The sequence below is a fragment of the Trypanosoma conorhini genome (assembly GCF_003719485.1).
Source record: "Trypanosoma conorhini strain 025E chromosome Unknown Tco_14.4_contig_00449, whole genome shotgun sequence".
Lineage (NCBI taxonomy): Eukaryota > Euglenozoa > Kinetoplastea > Trypanosomatida > Trypanosomatidae > Trypanosoma > Trypanosoma conorhini.
In genome coordinates, this window is record NW_021704538.1 from 2,447 (window position 1) to 15,779 (window position 13,333).

General features: G+C 54.6%; 6 protein-coding genes across 6 annotated transcripts, besides 13 other annotated features; all 6 read left to right on the forward strand.

Moving 5' to 3' along the window:
- The first annotated feature begins 541 nt into the window (after positions 1 to 541).
- Positions 542 to 615: a microsatellite.
- A 37-nt stretch (positions 616 to 652) lies between these two features.
- Positions 653 to 3,013, forward strand: Tco025E_06568 (putative mismatch repair protein MSH5; the record flags this gene model as incomplete). Its single annotated transcript, XM_029373443.1, has 1 exon — positions 653 to 3,013. One exon carries the CDS (start codon positions 653 to 655, stop codon positions 3,011 to 3,013), a length of 2,361 nt encoding a protein of 786 aa, XP_029226441.1.
- Positions 3,014 to 3,033: 20 nt separating this feature from the next.
- Positions 3,034 to 3,061: a microsatellite.
- Positions 3,062 to 3,149: 88 nt separating this feature from the next.
- Positions 3,150 to 3,176: a microsatellite.
- Positions 3,177 to 3,326: 150 nt separating this feature from the next.
- Positions 3,327 to 3,397: a microsatellite.
- Positions 3,383 to 3,424: a microsatellite.
- Positions 3,425 to 3,519: 95 nt separating this feature from the next.
- Tco025E_06569 (MORN Repeat Containing 1 protein) lies at positions 3,520 to 6,270 on the forward strand (the record flags this gene model as incomplete). Its single annotated transcript, XM_029373444.1, has 1 exon — positions 3,520 to 6,270. The coding sequence occupies one exon, from the start codon at positions 3,520 to 3,522 to the stop codon at positions 6,268 to 6,270; it is 2,751 nt and encodes a 916-aa protein (XP_029226442.1).
- A 944-nt stretch (positions 6,271 to 7,214) lies between these two features.
- On the forward strand, positions 7,215 to 8,330 carry Tco025E_06570 (ATP-binding protein Cassette (ABC) superfamily; the record flags this gene model as incomplete). Its single annotated transcript, XM_029373445.1, has 1 exon — positions 7,215 to 8,330. One exon carries the CDS (start codon positions 7,215 to 7,217, stop codon positions 8,328 to 8,330), a length of 1,116 nt encoding a protein of 371 aa, XP_029226443.1.
- A 23-nt stretch (positions 8,331 to 8,353) lies between these two features.
- Positions 8,354 to 8,378: a microsatellite.
- A 193-nt stretch (positions 8,379 to 8,571) lies between these two features.
- Positions 8,572 to 8,603: a microsatellite.
- Positions 8,604 to 8,926: 323 nt separating this feature from the next.
- Positions 8,927 to 8,947: a microsatellite.
- Positions 8,948 to 9,012: 65 nt separating this feature from the next.
- Positions 9,013 to 9,041: a sequence feature (A-rich).
- A 114-nt stretch (positions 9,042 to 9,155) lies between these two features.
- Positions 9,156 to 9,179: a microsatellite.
- Positions 9,180 to 9,214: 35 nt separating this feature from the next.
- On the forward strand, positions 9,215 to 10,387 carry Tco025E_06571 (ATP-binding protein Cassette (ABC) superfamily; the record flags this gene model as incomplete). Its single annotated transcript, XM_029373446.1, has 1 exon — positions 9,215 to 10,387. The coding sequence occupies one exon, from the start codon at positions 9,215 to 9,217 to the stop codon at positions 10,385 to 10,387; it is 1,173 nt and encodes a 390-aa protein (XP_029226444.1).
- A 62-nt stretch (positions 10,388 to 10,449) lies between these two features.
- Positions 10,450 to 10,489: a microsatellite.
- A 562-nt stretch (positions 10,490 to 11,051) lies between these two features.
- Positions 11,052 to 11,068: a microsatellite.
- A 393-nt stretch (positions 11,069 to 11,461) lies between these two features.
- Tco025E_06572 (uncharacterized protein) lies at positions 11,462 to 12,148 on the forward strand (the record flags this gene model as incomplete). Its single annotated transcript, XM_029373447.1, has 1 exon — positions 11,462 to 12,148. One exon carries the CDS (start codon positions 11,462 to 11,464, stop codon positions 12,146 to 12,148), a length of 687 nt encoding a protein of 228 aa, XP_029226445.1.
- A 195-nt stretch (positions 12,149 to 12,343) lies between these two features.
- Positions 12,344 to 12,366: a microsatellite.
- A 193-nt stretch (positions 12,367 to 12,559) lies between these two features.
- On the forward strand, positions 12,560 to 13,267 carry Tco025E_06573 (thioredoxin; the record flags this gene model as incomplete). Its single annotated transcript, XM_029373448.1, has 1 exon — positions 12,560 to 13,267. One exon carries the CDS (start codon positions 12,560 to 12,562, stop codon positions 13,265 to 13,267), a length of 708 nt encoding a protein of 235 aa, XP_029226446.1.
- Between the last annotated feature and the right edge of the window lie 66 nt (positions 13,268 to 13,333).

The following is a 13,333-nucleotide window of genomic DNA, read 5'->3' on the forward strand; positions in this document are numbered from 1 at the left end:
AACGAGGAGGTGCTGACGCGGCGCAGCAAGATGTGGAGTACCGCTCGCATCTGACAAAGCAGGAGGAGGTGAAGATTGCCGCGGAGCGCGAGGAGATCAAGCGGGCACGGCTTTTGCGCACCGGTGGAGGCGGCAGCGGAGAGCAGCCTCGCATCGGCAACAATACCGCCCCCGCCCGTCTCGAGTGAGTGCGAGCCAACGAAATTTTTTTAAAACTTTTTTTTGTGGTGTTTAAGTATGGTCTTCTTAGGGTTTCTGTAGTGGTAAAGTTTGGAATGTGTTTTGCTTGGAGCATTTTTTTTGTTCGCCTTTGTAGTCATGTTTTAGGTTTTTCTTCTTCTTTTACGCTGGAATGCTGTGGGGCGCGGTTTTTGTTGTAGTTCTTTTTTTTTTTTTCTGTATATGATTGGAAGGTTGAATTTATGTATTTTATTGATGTAATCTCTCCGATTTTCTGTATTTTTTTTATTATTGTTCTTTGTGCCCTGGTCTTTTGTGTGTGCTTGTTTGGGTGCGTTGATTGGTGTCGCTTCTTCTGTCCTGTTTTTTGTTTCTTTTGTTTGTGTTCATTTTGTGTTTTGTTTTGTTTTTCTTCCCTTATGGTTTGTTTTAGTTGTTAGCTGCGGGAGCCTGTGCCGAGGTTTGCTGGACGATGAATGATGCATCTGAGGCCGAAGAGGCCCTCACCTCGCAGGTGATAGTTAGCGTCTTGGTTCTGCGCAGCCGCGTGGGTTTTGCCTCCTACGACAGCGCCACCTGCCAGGTGAGCTGCGCCGAGTCCGCGGTGGTGCCGGACCGCAGTGAAGAGGTCGTTATTCGCAGTGCGATGGATGTGCCTGGGGACATTGCGTGGGTGGCGCAGCTTCTCGCACTCAAGAGGCCGAAGGCGGTGCTGATCCCCTCAGCGGGCTCGCAAGTGCTGCTGGATATTGCCTTTTTGTTTGGCGTGAACGTCGTTCTCACCGCCCCCCGCGAGTTTGACGAGGGCCGCATTTGGGACCTTCTTAGTCTCCTGTGGGGAGGCGTCACTCGACTGGAGTGGAACTCCCGTATCTGCCCGAGCAATCATGTGATGCTAATGGCGCTCTCCGCGCTCCTGCCGTACCTGCAGCGGTGCGAGTGTCCCATAGCCGACGTTGTCGAGGTGCCTCCGATGGGTCTGCTGTACGTGGATCAGGACACGCTGTCTGCGCTGCAGCTTCGTCGGACAGAACCGCATCCAATGGACTATCAAGGGATTGGGCGTGGGAAGGAGGGCCTTTCTCTGCTAAGCGTCGTGGATCGCACGTGCAGTGTGCTGGGTCGGGCGCTTCTTCGGCAGTGGTTTGCCCTTCCGGTGCGGGACGAAGAGGAATTGCGGCGACGGTACGACGTCGTCTCATTTTTTACAGCACAGGAGAATTATGATCTCATGGTGCAGCTGCGGCGCGCACTGCGTCATGTGCGGTACACGAGCAACATATTCACAAAGATTCGGGCGGCAAAGCACACAACCACCGACTATGAGAACCTTTTACGCACTGTGAAGGGTTTTTTGCGCATCTCTTCCCTGCTCTCTCCTGTGGCACATTCCATACCTTTGTTTTTGTGTATTGTGACAAGCTGTCAAAACACTCAACTGGAGGAAATGGGCCGTCTCATTGATGGGGGTATTTCTTTTTCCCGAGATCCTGGCGGGGCGTTGAGTAAAACCTACGTGCATATCCGCGCGGGCTTTGATGCCACATTAGACGAACTTCACGCCCACTGCGCCCGTTTGGATGAGGTGTTGACGAATGTTGCACATGAGGAGTCCCGCTGCCTGCCTTCAGTCTGGGGTCGCTGTAGCGTGGTGTGTTTGTTTGCCCCGCATTGGGGCTACGTCGTGACGCTCCCTCGTTTACCGTTGTCCGTTGTCCAGGAGGATCTGCCACCGGATTGGGAGTTGCTGCTTCAAACCGAGGAGGGGCCCTTCTTTAAGACCCCATTGACCCGTCGCATGGATGAGGAGCTCGGAGACGTGCGCTCAGCCATTTTGGAGAGAGAGGGGGCGATTCAGCGCCAGTTGGATCAACAGTTAATAGTCCTGTCACCGGCACTGATTCCGCTGCATCTTTGTGCGGAACTTGACTGTCTCATGGGCTTCGCCCTTTGTGCGTTGGAGGGTCAATGGAGCCGCCCAGAGATTGTGCCGGAGCCTGGCGTCCTTGTCATTGACCGCGGCTTTCACCCTATTTTTGCACGGACGGCGGCGCATCAAGTCGTGCCGTATTCACTAAATATTCGCCACAGCACACAACGAGTTTGTGTGGTGACAGGGGCGAATGGAAGTGGAAAGTCTGTCTTTATCACAGCCGTCGCGCATGCAGTGTTTCTTGCCCATATTGGGTCCTATGTCCCCTGTGCCCACGCCACCATTGGTCTCTTGGACACCTTGATGGCCCTTTACACCGTGTCGTCCAATTTGAACGACAGAAACTCGGCCTCCGCAGCGAAGGAGTTGCAGTCAAGCTTCGGGAATGAGTTGGTCTCAATGAGCCGCATGCTACAGAGGTGCAGTAGTCGGAACAAGGAGGGAGGAGCTGGATCTGGGCGTTCTTTGCTGGTGTTGGATGAGTTTGGAAAGGGGACGCTTTCCATGGATGGTGCCGCATTGCTGGCAGCCTCGATACTGTCCCTGATTTCGTTTGGCGAGCGGCGCCCTATTGTGCTTCTGGCAACGCACTATGTGGAGGTGCTGCAGCCGCGGCTCATTCCTCGGGAGGAAATTGTGCTGCTTGAGATGCAGACAACGCTCGCGAGGACTGCTTCTAGGCGGGGAGAAGCGAGCGAAGACACGGATGAGGAAGTTGTCGGTGGTGCTGAGCAACTTGTTCACACGTATTCTGTGGGGCCCGTTCAAAGTACCGGCAGCATGGACACCTCGCAGCAGAAGGGAATGACTGCCCAAGCCCTGCACTTTGCGCTACAATTCTCTGTTCCTCCTCTCTTATTACAGCGTGCGTGGGAATTAATTGTCACAGAAGGTCTATGACCTAATGTCCTTCTAATGTTTTATTTATTTATTATTATTATTATTTTTTTCGTGGTTAATTTTGTCTTGGCATTGTTTTTATGGTTTTGTCGTCCTGTTGGTTTGGGTTTATTTGTCTCTTTCTCGCTCTCCCTTCGTGGGTGCGTGTGTGTGTGTGTCTGTGCTCGGGTGGGGTCTCATTGGTTTGGAGGCTTTGGTGGCCGCCCCTTCCGTGCATTCACGGATACTTCCGCAGGCTGCGTCAAGTTTCCCTTTTCCGGCGATGGTGTTTCTCTTCCACTGCCAGAGAAACGATGTCAAAATGCTCCTTGCGTTTCCTCTCTGCTTTACTTTACTTTTTCTCTTTGCCTCATCCCTTCCTGCTCTTTCTCTTTCTGTCTCTCTCCTTGCTTCTGTCTGTCTGCGTGGCTGCAGTTTGAGGGCTCCACGAAAAACGCAAGGAGACCACTTTATACTGTTGTTGTTTTACTTGCGGTGGTTGACTACTTCTGTGATTGCTGCCCGTGATGTCGAGCGAGCGGTACACCTGGAACCGGAACTTCCCCAATGGCGACCGCTACAACGGCGAGGCGATCGAGGGGAACATCAAGGATGGGAAGGGTGAGTATTTTTGGGCCGCGAGCGGGGCCACGTACGTGGGGATGTGGTCCCAAGATAAGCCGCATGGAAAGGGCACCTACACCGTCCCAGGTGAGGCGGGGTATACCTACGAGGGGGACTTCGTGAGGGGGGAACGCAGCGGGAAGGGAGTCTGCATATTCCTGAACGGTAGGCGGTATGAAGGGGAATGGCTGGGAGACAAAATGCATGGTCAAGGGAAGCTCTTTGGGGCAGAAGGCGTCGATGACTTTGTGGAGTACACGGGACCTTTTGTGAACGGGGAGCGAAGTGGGGTGAATGGCGAGTGCAGGTATGTGAATGGAAACGTTTATAGAGGAGCTTGGCTTCATGACAAGCTACATGGTCATGGGGACTTGCAGCTGGATAGGACATCTAGCACGCCTGGGTATACTCCACGAATGGGTGATCCTCATATAGTCGCCTACAAGGGCGAGTTTCAGGATGACGCACCTAAGGGGATGGGAGAGTTCCTCTACTCGGATGGTAGCAGCTACCGCGGCGAGTGTGCTGGGTTCTCCCGCCACGGTAAGGGTGAGCACCGTACAGTGAAGGGTGATTCATACAAAGGCTCCTTTCAATTGGATCGTCGCTGTGGCAAGGGAGTGTTGCACAGCAAAGCTGGTGTATATGATGGAGAATGGCAGGACGACCTGCTTGAAGGTCATCTATCTTTCAGAGGTGATGCCGCTGTCTCGGCGGGGGTAGGCCTCGTATTTTACGAGGGCCCTTGCGTAAGAGGTGAAATGACAGGGAATGACGTGGTTGCGAAATACCGCGACGGAAGCTCCTACACGGGCGCGATGGTCGCAGGGAAACCCAATGGGACGGGCGTTTTGGACAAGAAGCGAATGACAATCCCTGGCATTGGCGAGGTACTGCTGCGGTACGAAGGGGAGTTTATGGGTGGTGTGCCCAAAGGTTCTGGTCGCGGCGTCTTCACTCTCGTGACGCCCGATCCACGGCCGGCGCCACCACCACCGCTTTCGGTGGAGGTTCGGGGCTTCATTCCGCGGCTCGACCTCTCTGGGCAGTACACAGGGGCGTGGGTCAGCGGGCTGCCCAACGGAGACGGAGAGTGGGAGTGGGAGCACGGACAGAGCTACCGAGGCGCTTTGAAGGCCGGTGCACCGCACGGTTCCGGAGTTTTCAAATCGGAGGACGCGGACTATGAGGGCTCCTTTCTCCTCGGCCTTCCCGACGGTCAGGGCAAGATCTGCTGGAAGGGCTTCAGCGGAAGCGAGGAGAGGTATGAGGGCGCATGGAAGGAAGGCCACTTGGATGGGGAAGGCACGTTGATCCAGAATGACGGCTCCAAGTATTCCGGTGGGTGGAAGAAAGGAGTCAAGGAAGGACACGGCGTTGATTCCGTCGTGGGGAACTACTCCTACAGCGGGGAGTTCAAGAGTGGGAAGCGCAACGGCCAGGGAAAAATTCGCTTGGAGCGCGAGGGTTATACGTACGAGGGTGAGTTTGTCATGGATGAACTCACCGGGGATGGCAAAATGACATTAGACGACGGTACCGTCATGCTGGGTGGATTTCTCAATGGGAAACCCAATGGGACGGTAGAAATTAGGCTCCCCACGCTGGGCGTGTTTCGGGGTGAGTTCAAAAACGGCAAGGTCGTCGGCACAGGCACCCTGCTGTACCCAAACGGAGACAAGTATGAGGGGGAATTCATCGACAGTGGAAAGCCGCTGCCGCTGCGCCATGGAAAAGGCGTGTACACCTTCATTGAGGGGAACGTGCTTGAGTGTACGTGGAAGCGGAACGTCCTGCACGGGGATGGTGTCTATACCACGGCGACAGGGGATCGGTCGACGCGCTCTTACATAGACGGTGTGCTTAGAGCTCCGTCGTCCACGAACGTCGATGTCTTTACCCCCGAAAACGAGTTCCCCAACACGCTATCGGAGGAGGCCTTGCGGGAACGGCAGCAGCAGCAACAGGAGAACAAGCGACACCTCGTGTCTATTCGTCGCTCGCTGCCTAGGCGAACCTCCCAAGAGAAGGTGATTCAGCGCAACATCTCACAGGCAATGCACTCAATTGGCAAGAAAAACAGCCCCGGGGTGTCGCCGAAGGCGAGCGACGCAACCCCCTCCGTGGCCGTGCCACCGAGTCGGTCGTCCCCGCATCCCTTCCCGAGGAAATCGCCCTCAATCTCGTTGGATTCTGGCGGGCTGAAGGGCGAAAACCCTGCGAGGTCCGCCGCCGCCGCCGCCGCCGGCACCAGAGTGCGCGGCAAAGAAGGGGGCAGCGGCACTGGGGATGCGTCAACGCAGCTCATCTCACGGTTTCAGGACGGCATCAGCGAACTGCTACGCTGCCCCCGGGACACGGAAGAGAAGAAGGCGCAAATCAACACCACCGTGCTTTCATCTGAGGGAAACAAGGAGCTGATGCAGAAGGCCTCTGAGATTCGTGACTCCCGCGAGGATGAGATTCATCAACTGACGGAGCAGCTGCGGCAGCTCAACGAGCGGATTTGGCAGCTAAGTTTCATGCTGCAGTCGCCGGTGACTGTGGGAAACGAGGAGGCGACATCAACGGAGGTGAGCAGACTTGATCATTTGCATTCCCTTAAGCTGGAGAGAAGAAGCATCGTCGAGAAGTTGAGCGACCTCGTGCGCTGAGGCGAGCCGCCGAGGGGGAGAGTCAGGGCAGTGGCGCAGTTGGGCAAACGCGTATGCATACGCACACACACATATATTATTGGCAATACCAAAGAGGAAATGAAGGGTGCCGGCAAATACAGGTGAAAAAAGCGAAAGAGGAAGGGGGAAAAAAACACAATAACGGTGATTGAGAACAGGGAACCCTTTCCACATAACTGAAAAAAAAAGCAATAGCAATACGACGAGATATCTCGTAATTTTTTCTCCATTTATCTTTACTTTCATCTCCTTTGGAATTTGAGGCGAAAAAAAGAGGCGGCGGGGTGAAGGAGTTCGGCTTCCCACTTTCCGTCACCCCCTCCCCGCCCTCAGCTTTGCCCTCGCTCTCTCGCCACATACCTTTGTAACTAAGCTTGTGTGCATGTATGTAGACGCCCACACATTTAACAAGATGCATGTCCGCTTGTTTAGAGGTGGAATAGAATTATATACACATTTCTTTCTTGTGTGGTTGTTTTTCCTTCAGTTGGAGTTTATGTATATCATCGCTTATACACAAACCCCTATTGCTCCCGTTTTTCTTTTCTTTTTCAGATAAACCGATGTTGGTCCAACTTTTTTTTCCCGGTTGTTCCACTTCTCTTTTCTGTCTCTCCACACTTTATTCTATTATACTAGAAGCGCCAAAGTGTGAGCGACGGCGCCCTCGTCACCACCGTAACCACCCGATACTTCGAGGCTCAGTGGTATGTAATATAGTTCTTGCTCTTGCGGTGGTGTGTTGTTTTTTTGGCGTGTTTTGTCGTGCATGTGCGTGTGTTTCTGCGCGGCGGTGGTGGGCACGTCCCCATCCTCCTCCCCCTCCCGTCTTTGTGTTTTAGCTCCCAAATTCTTTCCTGTTCCTTCCCATTTCCTTCCCCCCCCCCACTCACGCGGCAGTGCAAGCAACGGAGAGGAACAGGATGCTGAGATTGAAGCGGCTCACGCATTCATGTTGCTCCCGGCTCAGTCCATTTGTCTGGGGACCCATGTGCGGAGGCCGCCGCGGGCTTTTGGTGGGAAACAGCAGCAACGGTGTGCAGCCGGTGGCGACCGTAGACTGGATTGACATTGTTGGGCGTGACACGTCCATTGCGAAGAGAATTGCCGCAGGGGAGCTCTTGGCAATGATGGATTTGTGTGCGAAGCGGGTGGCGGACGTGCATTTGAGCTCGCTGAGGCCAGGCATTAGCTGCAGCACTGTGGGGGTGATGCATACGAGGTTTTCGTCCCCTGTTCTGCACGGTGACGCTGTTCGGATGAATGGCAGGATTGTGTTTTGCGGCGCCAGTTCACTGGGTGTTTACATCCGCTTCTTTCGTCAGTCTCCGTCCACGCTTGTGGAGGCGCCAGCAGGGGAGAGTTTTTTTACCATGGTGGCGATTGACGCAAATCTGAAGGCGCTCAAAGTGGTGCCTGCAGTTGAGATTACAGCGGAGGACGACGTTGCTCTCCACGAGCGCTACCTCTGTTTGCGGCAGAAGACAAAGGAGGAGGAGGCGGCAGCGCGCGCCATGGCAACTGCGTCTGTCACCGCAGCTACCGTGCAGTGCAGTGTCAATGAGGCCAAGCCAGTTCATGTTCCCATTTCCTCCTCCCGAACGAAGGCGAATCGCATTTTTCTCTTTTACCACTTGAATAATAACCGTACGATATTTGGTGGTGAACTGATGCGCTGGATGGAGAGGCACGCGGTCTACTGTGCCAGCGTGTTCACAGGCAACCGCAATGTGTACACAGTGGGCATGCACAGTGTGGAGTTTCAGCATCCTGTGTTAGGCACAGACTGGGTCCAGCTCGAAGCTGACGTCATATACGTCCATAACACGACGATGGAGGTGGATGTGAGACTTACGGTGGAGCGTGAGGGACGCATTGTGCTGACGAATCGGGCCTCCTTCGTGTTGTTCAACTCCAATGAGATTGGACAGAAGATCACCGTCCCCAAAGGACTGGACCTGCCGGGAGCCTCACGGGAAGAACTGCTACGCTTTGCTCAGGCGAAGGAACGGTACCGGCGTCGTCAGAATCTCATATGAATTCACTGCCTTTCTAATTGATGTTTTTTTTCTTTTCTTTTTTGTTTTGCCTTCGCCATTCTTTTGATCGCCTCTTCTTGGAAGGCGCTGCGGAAGCGTTGGGGAGAGTAACCACGCGGTCGAGCGGGGTAGGGATAATGAGCACCGCCACCACCGGCGGCAGAAGAAGAGCATCGAACAAACAAGCACAAATGTCGGAAACGAAAAAAAAAATAGTATCTCTTCCAGCGTCGTCAGTATATGTGTGTGTGTGTGTGTGGTGTGTGGGTCTGTTGGGAGGAGGGTGCAGGTGCGTGTGCACAAAGCCTAGCGGAGCAAGTGTCTACGACTACTTGTGCCGGGGAGGAGGAAAATTGTCATGGGCCATGGCGTGCAGGGTCATGTATCTTTCAATTGGACCGTTGGAGCGTTGTTTCTCTGTACTCGTTTTTGCTTGTTTCTCAGTGATCGCTGGTTGTAAATTATGCCAGTTACCCCTCCCCTGGACACTCTGAGGAGTGTTGAGTTCATGCTCGGACTTTGATCGGCGAGCGCAGTGGCCTTTCTTCTTTCACTCGTGTCTTCTCGTTGGGGGCAAGTAAGCCGCATAGTTTGTGTTATTATTATTATTATTATTAGAGGTTCTTCACAGGCTGGAGTAGCGAGAAACCAGCACACGTAGAAGGGGACGCAGGCACGCAGGAAAAAAAAATAAAAATAAAAATAAACAAAGGAAGTGGAGGAAGTCTGACGCCTATAAATTGAACGAAACTTGGGGGGGGGGAAGGTACCTCTCTCGATCTCTTTGCATATATCCACATCTCTTCTTGTACTTCGGAGGGAGAGATATATATATATATACATATCTATTCTCTCTCTATTTTTCGTTTCCTCTGCGTGTTTAAATGCTTCGTCGCCTGACGCTCCCGGCGGCTATTTCTGCCGCGCACTCATGGTCGGTGGGCCTGCGGCGTCAGACGAACGGCCCCATAGTACTGGGCAATCAGGCAGTTGGGATCCGCGACTGTGAGGCCTCCAAAAGGACAATATGCGACTTCCTTGGTAGTTTTGATCCAAGTGCGCGGAGCAGGGCCGCCGCGGGAGAAGTCTTGTCTGTTCTTGACCGCTGTGGTGCGCATATCGCCTTTTCTTACGCCACGGGCTCCAACACTTGGGACGAGCCCACGATGCTGAAGAAAATGGGTATGACACTGGCAACGGTCTCGTTTAACGCCTTCATGTTCCGGCGGCCTGTGTATCGAGGCGATCTTCTTATTGTGAACGGAACTGTGATTTACACTGGGGACACCTCCATCGGCGTGCACCTGGACGTGGGGCGGCAGAACTACGACAGTCCAGCACCGACCAATGTCGGGGAATGCGTGATGACGATGGTCTGCGTGTCGCTGAACGACATCGGCACGGCGATGAAGGGCCAAGTCCCGGCGCTGCGCATCTCGTCTCCCGTGGATATGAGGCGATACGAAAGCTACTGCACCATGCGGAACATCACGAAGGTGCTGCAAAAGGGGAAGGGGGACTTGAATGCGGAAACGGTATGTGTTGAAGATGAGATTAATCGTGCAAAACCTGTAAAAGTAGCCATTGGTGAAACGAAAACGTATTGCAACCACTTCTACACGCCGACTGACGTAAATTTGAACAACACTATTTTTGGTGGCAATATCCTCTACTGGATGGAGGAGAATGCCCGCCACTGTGGCCGTCTCTTCGTTGGCTCTCCGCATGTTCACACCGTTGGCATGCATGACATGGTCTTTGGGAATCCGTTGTACGCGACGGACCTCACCACGGTCGTGACCAAAGTCGTGTATGTGCGTAATACGACAATGGAGGTGGATGTCGAAATGACTGCGGAGCGCGGCGGCCAACTTGCGGCGTCGAATCACGCTTCCTTCGTGCTTATCAGCATGGACGCCAACGGAAACGGGGTTCCCATACCAAAGGGAATTGACCTGGAAAGGAGTACACCGGAGGACAGACAGGCGTATTTCCGGGCGAGGCGCCGGTATAACTACAGCGTGGAGGCGAGAAAGGAGGGAACACTGCATTTTTAATCTTCTTGTGGAGGTGTGGATTACCCAATCTATGGGGGAAAAAAAAGGGAAGTCCTTTTCTTTTTTTGATGTTGTTCTTGTGTGTGTTATTGTTTTATTATTCCCTCTTGTACGGCATGCTATGTGGGTGCTTCCTACATACGTATATACACATACACATGAAGGTTTATTTCTCTTCTACAGACGCACTTGTCGTTTTTTTCTTTTTTTTGGTAAATTTTTCTTTCCCTCGTTTCACTGAGTTGACGGCCGGTTGCCCTTCTGAAGCAGTCATTTTATGTGTTCTGCGTGCGGGAGGGCGTGCGTGTGCGTCTGCCAGTGAGTGAAGGAAACGTTTGCTGTTGCTGTTGTCATCGTCGATGTCTTTCTGGCCTGCGAGGGGGGGGGGTGGCCACAAGCCCTGCGGATTATTTTCGCTGGCAACAACCTCAAACTAAACTGTTTCATCCTTTTTTTTTTGTTGTGTTTTTTGAAAAGCCTGCCCAGCTTATCCCCCTCCGCTGCCCACGCGGGAGGCGGGTTAAACGCCGATGTAGGGCCTTCCACCTCGCACGCGCTTTTGATGAGCATGAATAGTGTGGATTTGCTTTTGGACTTGCTATTGGCTGCCGAAGTGAACTCGTTGAGGTCGTTATGAATAGCCATGGAAAGGTGCGCTATACCTTTATTATTATTATTATTTCCTCACTTCATTATATTCTGTCAGGGAGTGTTAAGGCTGAGGCGATTTGTATACATACACATGGATGTGTCGTTTTAAAACGTTGGCTTCAGCTGCCGGCAGGGGTTGCCACTGCTCTTTGCATTACTCTTGTGGCGTTTTCGATTGCCGCCGCAGGCGTGTTATTAGTGTGTGTCAGTGTCTGTGCGGCTTTATCCACCTTCCGCGGCCCCAGCGCGGCTTGCCTTCCTAATTTGTCTCGTTTGTGGCGCGCGTAGAAGCAGCGTCTTTGACGACGGTCGAGTCAGCTTCCTTGTCTCGCCCTGCCTTGCCTCCTTTCTGTTGTGTAGTTCCGTTCATAGGCTTGCTTGAAGTGCGTCGCGCCCTCGCGCGGCCTTGCTGTCCCTTTGCACATGCTGGGGTTGACGGAGGAGGACATCACGGAGGAGGCCATTCGTTCCGAGGAGGCGCAGCTGCGGAGTGAGACGCTGAGGATCGCCCAGCTGCAGGAGCAGCTCGCGTCCCTGCAGTCGGAACTGAGACGCGCCGAGGAGAACCGCACGCGGCTGGCCAACTCGCTGCGGTGGCGCCGGATGATGGCGGAGGTGGAGCAGGAAAAGGAGCTCGTCGGCATCACGGCCGCGATGACGGCTGCCCTGAACGGCTTTCGCACCACTCTGCACCCCCCGGCCGACTACGACGAGATCAGGGAGCAGCTTCCCTACGCGGACACGGACGACTATGCCGACTTTTCACCGATTGAGGCGCTTTTTGACGATCGTCTGGCTGCGGTTTTGGAACTCCTGTCGGAGGAGGGCGGTAGTGCGTCTGGCAGCCGGGAGCGGCGGCACCGGCTCGCGATGTTGATGCTGCTTGTCCTGACTGTGAACCTGGGGCGGCTGGCGGAGTCGGTGACGTTGAAGGAGTTGGCGGAGGCGGATGTGCTCGAGGAGGTCGAGGAGCTTCGGGAGAACGTGACGTCCGTGTGGCAGTATCTGCTGTACTCGGACGCCGGGCTCACGCCGCTGGAGAAGGCGGAGTGGAAGGAGGTCGTGCAAACGTTTTTGGGGGCGCCGTATGACACACCAGCATGTGAATGAGTCGTTGTTTTCGTGGGGCGTGGGCTGAGGTGACGCGAACTTGCTGCTTTTCTCTCCTGGTCTATAGAATAAAGAAACACACACACAAAAAAAGAGAGGAGGAGGAGGGATCCCTGTAAATTGTTCCTAACGAAGCGGACGCGTGTGTATGCGCACGTGTGTGCGTATGCCACCTTTCACAAGTTTAGCTGGCTCTGTTGTTGTTGTTGTTTTTGCTGCGCGTATGAGCCTTAGTTGCTGACTTCACTTTATTCTCTCTCTCTCTACGTGTATGTGTCTCTGCGTGTGTTGCTGCACACACACGCGCCCGCACTTGGGTGGGGGTGGGTGGCGGAAGAAACACGCAAAAGCCTTGCGCTTACCCGAATAGAATAGTTAGTAGTGGGCAACAGCATTGGTGCTGCGAGTGCGATGCATGCCGCGCTTGGGTTTCTGCACCGCTGCCTGCTGCTGCGTCGTACGGGGAGGTCTGCCTTAATCGCGCCCAGTGCGGCGGCGGCGGCGGCAGCAGCAGCGGCGTCGTCGGCGCGTGCGGTGCGTCACCACATCACTTCCTTTCACGGTCCGCCGCTTGAATTCATGCGTGAGGTGAACGGGGAGGGGGCGGCGTTGGTGTACTTCTACACGCCCTGCTGTGAGCCGTGCAAACGCGCCAAGGTCAAACTGCAGGCGTTGCTGGACACAGAGGGGTGCCACAAGGCGCGAGGGCGCTCTGAGGCCGCGTCGTCGTCGCCGTCACCCTCCACTGAGGCGGCGGCGAGCGGGACGTCGAAGCCAGAGGCGATGACTGACGCCGAGCCACGCGCAGACCCGGACGTGGTGCTGAGTAGCGCGAGTGAGTTGTGTCAGCAGGCGCGCGTGGGCGGCAGGGCGGTGCGCATCATCCCCGTCAACACCGACGAGAACCCAAAGTTGGGGGCCCTGCACGACATCCGCAGTGTCCCAACGTTTGTGACGTACCGCGACGGGCACATCGTGGGGCGTGTCGAGGGCTCCAGCGACGAGCAAATTCAGCAGCTCGTGAGGGAGCTGCTGCAGGAGGACGGCGGCGGTGACACGACGGTGCGGATGCGGGAAACACGAGAGGGTGAGCCAACGAAGAAACCGACACAAAAGTAACGGACGTGCGCAGAGGCGGGTGTCGACACGGACCGAAGGAAGCGCCTTGCGGTAAGCGGCCATCCC